The sequence below is a fragment of the Nothoprocta perdicaria genome, unplaced genomic scaffold, assembly GCF_003342845.1.
Source record: "Nothoprocta perdicaria isolate Ctin4 unplaced genomic scaffold, notPer1 scaffold_40, whole genome shotgun sequence".
NCBI lineage: Eukaryota > Metazoa > Chordata > Aves > Tinamiformes > Tinamidae > Nothoprocta > Nothoprocta perdicaria.
In genome coordinates this window covers 4,263,126-4,269,872 of record NW_020455644.1, presented here as the reverse complement: position 1 = coordinate 4,269,872, position 6,747 = coordinate 4,263,126, and the positions used below count along the sequence as shown (strand labels likewise).

Below are 6,747 nucleotides of genomic sequence, written 5' to 3'. Positions count from 1 at the left end.
CTCACCTCCATGAGACTCTTACTGATAAGTTAGAGGCCATGCAGTCCCATTGCCTAGAAAGACTCTACATAGTCCTGTGACAACTCACCCTGGCGAGCAGCCTTCTAACGTGAACCTGATTTATTGTTTGGCTAATGTTGGTGGAAACTGGACTGCAACCAGCCTGGGGCTGGACAGCCAACCGGGAAGGGGGCAAAATGACTCCTTTGTTTTCTGTCACTCTCAGAAAACATTTTCTTTCTTTAAGAAATGTGAACCTCCCAGTCTAAATTGCAAGTGGTCCTTGTGCTACTGTGGGAGGGCTGAAGAGAGAGACAAGACGCATCCCAGCCCTAGCAGCAGCCTACAAGCGGCCGCGTCTCCCGCTCCTAAGGAAGGAAATACTTGGGAAGGACAGAGATGGGAGAGGAGGATAAGGATTTAGTGCTGTTTTCTCGTCTCTTACATTCATGGTTTCTGTCCCCCATCAAGTGGATCAGAGGCAAAGCAACGGACGGAGCCTTTTACGCCACCCTCGTGCCTGGTGCAAGATGCACAGAAGCCTGGTTAGAAAACACACTTTGGGGAGAGAATGGGAATCTGAGCTCTCCGACATTGCTCCCGACTCAGTTCAGCTCCAGCCACGATCGAGGCCTTCAGGAAAATCCAGCTACATGCCTTAGTATTCCTCACCAAGCACTTGCTCATAAAGCATAGCCCTGGCAGATAGGACTTGCTTCTGCTGTGCTTTATGGTTGTCAGTGCCCCTTTGGCTTCTGTTGCAAGAAGTCCCTGTGACGTATGTGCCACCCAAGTGGCTGCAATTAAAAGCTGTATGAGTAGTTATCTACTCTGTTTTCACTTCTAATTATTAGGCTTATCAGTAGCAGACTGTAGGTAGGAGGCTATAAAATATTGGAAGAAAAATGCTAAAAATACTGATTGAAAATATTAACAAACACTTAGGAAGAAATGAGGATAAAGTCATTATTTTCTCCTGGGTTCGGAAAGGCTGAGTTAAGGTAACGTTTGGCAGAGAATGAAGAACCTGCAAGAACACAAATTGTGCTTGGCAAATCCACTGTCACATGGCTCTACCACCTGCTGTCATTTCTACATATTTCACTTTGTTATTGTTCCTGTAACGCTATTTTCCATTTCCTCACCTCTTTCTATAGATGTCTAGCACTCAAGCAATTAGTGCTGCTAATGAAAGATCTGTCTTGTAGAGGAGCTTGTCTGCAACCAGTTTCTGAGGGCTGATTTACCCGAGTAACATTCCCTGCCTGAAGACTTCAAGTGCTGTCTTTATTAACCAGCGAGAACGCTTCAGATAAGGCAGTCTGTTAAAGCCAACAGCCTCTCGAGGTGCACAAGGGATTCCAGGTCTGGCACTCTGACTTGCAAGACTAAACAGGGTGATTAAGGAGTAGCCTGTGACGGGCTGTCATTATCTCCTGCAGAAGTGAAGGGAGGAGAGTGTTGATCACAACATTCCTCCAACCCCACATCCAGCTGGCACTGCTGGGTGCTGATACCTGAGAGCTGGAAGTGGGAGAGCAAAAACACCCATCCACTCGTTTGCCACCCACCCACTCTTGACAGAAATCACAGGAGAGAGAAAAAGCAGCTGGATGGGACCATAGCAGGTCAGCTAGACTGTCCTCATACCCCCATACACATAGAAATGTGTGTGGGACCTTGTCCAAGGAAACATGTAATGTGGAACCTCATAGGTGAATCAGTTCAGATATCCTCAGTGCTGATAGAGCCGAAGTTAAACTCTTTGTTGTGCTTTGTTTGAGTGCCTAACAGGGGTCTGCACAGTGGTTTCTGAAAAAAGACACACAGGAGAGACGGACTAGAGATGCATGAAAGGTCAGGAAAAAGTTGCACGGGGAGAGGCTGCATGCAAAGGTAAAACCAGAAAAAAAACACACACAAACACACAAAACCCACCAAACAAGTAAATCAAATGTGTTTTATTAGAACCAGTTACAACACCATAGTAATTATCCACTAGAATGGCAAATTCATGGAAGTGGCATTTGTGCCTGGTTACCCACGAAGGTGCGAAGTGGCTACAATAAAACAGCTCTGAATGTAAAACAGCTTGGGGAAACGTATTCACCACAATAATTTCAATTGCAGTTGTTAGACTAAAGTATATTTCTTATAGTACTACTTAATAGCTCTTGGTAATGCACAGCAAAAATAGCCATTTCTTCAAATAAGTAGTTTCAAAGTATTCAAAATTCCTGTACCGAGGAGCTCATGAGGAAGTTAGCTCAAGACATCAGCTTATTTTTAAGACTAGATTATCTTTTCTGTGAACACCAGTTTTCTGTATGGGTAAGACTAGTATCTAAAATACTACATATTGTTTACAGTGTGATAGAAATGGTATAAAAGCATAAGCTTCAGACAAAAGATATACAATTCTAATAGGTTTTTTTTTTTTTTGGAAAAAAAAAAAAAAGGATAGACTCTCTTAAACTAAATATATTAGTAATCACGCATTTTGAGACTCAGTTTAGGACCTAAACCTGACAAGAATTTCAGTGCTTCTTAGTGTTTTTTATTCCATGAGGAGTGATCACAGCACACTGTAGGACTGTTCTCACTACATGAGGATAAGCATACACATAAACCTCTGCAGGATTAAAGCCAAGTGTGCAAAGAGATATTCCGTGCAAATTTAAATTTCAGCTATTGGATTATAGGGTCGTTTATGTTTCCTGAAATATCAATTACCAGCTGGAGATGCACTGATACCAAAAGATGTCTAAAAAAGATCCATAGGATGGGTTTATGTATGGTCCATGGCCATTTTTCCAGGGATAATATGGAACCTTTTTCCTTTAGCTTACAGACACAAACATATCTTAAAACTGTCTGGCCAGCCTAACGGCTTAATCTAGCTACAGATATTTAAGGCATGGGTATTTTACACTTCTTATGCCAACCCAGGGATAAAACTGCTTTGTGTTGCTCTCCTCTATGAGCACCCAGCACCTCAAAATTCCCTGTTTTCAGGCTCTGCGCAGAGGTATTTTGCAGTGGTATTTATTTTGAACACCTGAGATATTAAAAACGCAAGAACATCACTGTAGTAGTGCTACATCTTTTCCAGTTACGATCTGCACCTCCAATTTGGTATCTGATGAGAAAATCTAGATGCTCAAACCCTTCTAAGAGTTCTCATTAGCTATTATAAAATAGTTGTATGTTACTAGTGTTTGCTGGTTTTGCAGAAAAGTGTTCCTCCTTTAGAAGTCTGAACAGAATGCAAACCTCTGGCTGGCTTGATTAGTTTAAGGCCAGGTGCTTTTACCAGAAATTAAACTTTGCCTGAACCTTGTTTTAGCCTCACTGTAGCCATGAAAGGAGAAGAGATGGGGGTGATTTCTCTGCATAACTCACTGATTACTGGAATTAATCTCCTCTGTTCCGCTTACCCGAGCATGTTTTCCAAAAAGTGCAATATTGTGCACTTATAGCTAATTCTGTATTCTTTAGGGCACAGTCAACGAATATGGACAAGAAACAAGTTTCTTATTTGCACTCGCTGATAGACAAGGCACTGTAGCCAGAACTGGAAGCATGCAGTTTATAACAGAGAACAGCAAGTCTATTCTGCCTCTCTAAACCAGCTTCTTCAGCTGCCCTGCACAAGGAACAAGAGGGTTAGTTCCTGTTTGGTGCTTAATTAAGAATAAGATTCCCTAGATACGTTTCTTGCAGGAGTAGTAACAGAACTGATCTGCGGAGGCCCAGGGAAGTTAATTTTGTTTATATAACTACGTACTTTCCACTGAGCTCTGGAGATCAGTGGAAAGTTGGTCAGCAACAAGATGTCCTACTTTCTCTCGGCACTGTGTGCTCTTGCTACTGGTTATTTTCTATGCTGAAATTTTTATGCAGACCATTTCTGGAGGGTGTTAATGAATAAATGGCTAGAAGATAAAGTGTCAGGTATTTACCTCTACAAGTCTTATTGCTAGTAGACATTTATTTGTAGGGAAAAAAAGCCTTTGAAAACCTAACTGTATTATCTGCTAAACAGGCAAATGTCCATACATTCAAAAATCTCTATTTAACTATTTCTAAGAGGGACAGGGAGTGAAGGAGGGGACGAAGTTGGCTCAGAAGCACATCCAACTGCTCTTCTGAAGAAGCAGATATTCTCTGAGGTACATGTCCTGTTTAGATTCACAAGTCTTGATAGTGAGAGACTTGCAGATATTATAACCAGATGCTCTATATGCAAAGCAAAAAAACAAAGCCAAAAGAAAATGCACGCCTTCCCGGGAACATCCACTCTCTCTGGGAAGGGGACATTGCTGTGACATCCTCCTTTTCTGTAACTTGCTTTGTGTGAAACATGATTCATTCCATGCTGTTGGAGGTAATGTTCTGATTGTAACACTGATTAACTGCTTGGGGTTATCTTAAGGGTTTTTTTTCTTTTTCTTTTTTTTTTCACAGACTTTACCATTTAATTCTAAATTAAATATTATTCATACCCAAACATTTATATTAATGATTGCTCAACTCTTAGACCCACTGTGGAAAAATTACAAAAAGTACTGTGGTATTGCGTAGCAGTGCATTATTTTCAAAATACTTTTACTGTTTATTCTAGCAGCTGACCAGGTCCACTAATACTCTGTCGTAGTGGAAATTTTAAAAACTCCATAAAACTCTTAGGACGCTGTCCTCTAAATCTGCCCTGATAGAGCTGAACACGCAGCAATCACTCTGCGAGGAGCAGAAATTATGAGTCATGTCTGCAATGTCCTTTGCCTATGTGGATTCTTGGAAACTGTTAAGAAATGAATTCCTCCTGTAGCTTTTCCTTCTGTGTGAACATTAATAGGATCTCTGTCTCCTGCATAGCTCCTTATATTCTGTGCTGTCCTAGGGGTTCAAAAGCAGCTGGTGGTGGAGCAGGCAGGCAGGACAGCCACACTGATTCTCATTCTTTAGGGGATGGAGCTATAAAATACCCATGTGTGATGCACCTCAGGCTATCTAGCATGAGCAGCACCAACTGCAGCCTGTGATTCACAAGCGGGGACGGCAGAGCTTGGGACGGGCAGATTACGGACCCCAGCTGTCCGCCCAGCGCCCGGCGCACAAAAGACCAAGCTGTTCACGAGGCAGCTGTGGAATCGCTGCTGCCGCTTATGGAAACCAGAGCAGTTCCCTCTCACCCTGTGGACGGGGTGGCTCGGTGCATTATGGCAGCGTGGCTCAGCTGGCCTTGAAAAGGTGTGGGGAGGCTGCCAAGGGCCCCTGCCCTCCGAAGCGATGGCGTGTACCCCTGCGGACCCAAGCGAGCTGCGTTGGCCACACAACAGGACTGTGCCGAGTTGTAACACAAGTAGGAAAAGGAGGGGAAGGGGAGAGGCGCCTGTTCATCACCACACAGGTTGTTTTGGAAGCTCGTGGTAGGAACTATGCTCCTCTGCTCTCAAGGCAGAAGCCACTCCATCATATCACTCCCTGTTAAAGAACCAAGCAGTCTTACACCTTGATTCCATACGTCATGGGCAAACTGAGCCAGTTCCTGACACGGATACAAATCACTGGGCCAAAACTTTTGGCTGCCGGTCAACCCGTGTTTGCGTAGCGCTTTCATCAATAACCACGGGAGTTTCCCGAGAGTGAAAGGCCACGTCTTTTTCCTGCGCAGCCCAAGTCCCGGGGACGCAGCTGGCGGGGGCACGATGGGCTGGACACGGGCTTTATTGCAGGCGCCAACAGCCGCTGCGAGGCCGCTTATCAGCCAGACACACGCTGCCACTCGGGCTGCCTCGGGAGGCTTTTATTTATTTATTTTTAATAGTAAAACGATGCATGTTGGCAGTGCCTCTCGTGCGTTTGCTCCCTCACAACACCCCTCGGCCTGCCCGGCGCTAACGGCCGGCGCTAACGGTCGCCACTGGCCGCTAACGGCCGCCGCCGACGGCCGCTAACGGTCGCCAGCGGCCGCGGCGCGCGCCGGGCGCGAGCAGGAGCCGCGCTTCTGCAGGCGGCCGGTTTTTCTTTTAATTTATTTGTATATATATATATTTAACTCTTTCCCGTCCCCGGCAAGGCGGTAGCGGCGGGCGGGCGGGCAGACCGGCACACTCCGCCGCTCGCCCGGCGCCGGGGCCGCTTCCCCGGGCTCGCAGCGGGCCGCGCGGCCCCTGGCCGGGCAGGCAGGCGGCGGCGCTGCTCCCCGCGCTGGTGCCGCCCCCATTATGGCGACACGGTAGCGAGGCGGCTGCGCCGCGGTGGCCGCCCCCTCCCGCCCCCCGCGGCAGGGCAGGGGCGCGGGCGAGCGGCCTCGGCGGCGCCGCTGCTGCTGCCGCCCCGCTCACAGCCCCGCGGCGCGGCAGGAGGAGGATGGCGCCGGCGGCGGCGGCAGCGCCGGGGCCGAGCCGCCGCGCAGCGAGAGCCAGCACCGTCCCATGGTGGCGCCGCACACCCGCGAGCAGCGGCCGCGGCGGCGCCGCCAGCTGAGGCGGATCGCGGCGGGCGGCTGCTTCTCCCCTCTGCGCAGCGAGCGAGCGAGCCGCTCCCGCGCGCACCGCCGCGCCCCCGCTGCCGCCGCCCGCAGGCGCCGCGGCGCCGGCGGCCAAGGGCAGCGGGCAGCGCCAGGCGGCGGCGGCACCATGGGCGCCAAGCAGAGCGGCCCGGCTGCCGCCAATGGCCGCACCCGCGCGTACTCGGGCGGGGATCTCCCCTCCTCCAGCGGCGGCGGCGGCGCTAACGGCA

The 6,747-nt window shown here is 48.4% G+C and overlaps 1 protein-coding gene across 1 annotated transcript in view; it reads left to right on the top strand.

Moving 5' to 3' along the window:
* The first annotated feature begins 6,644 nt into the window (after positions 1-6,644).
* Positions 6,645-6,747, top strand: part of ZNRF2 (zinc and ring finger 2) — a 55,979-nt gene continuing 55,876 nt past the window's right edge. The window contains exon 1 of the mRNA XM_026045505.1: positions 6,645-6,745. Coding sequence (XP_025901290.1) covers positions 6,645-6,745 — 101 coding nt within the window. The remainder of the gene's footprint in view (positions 6,746-6,747) is intronic.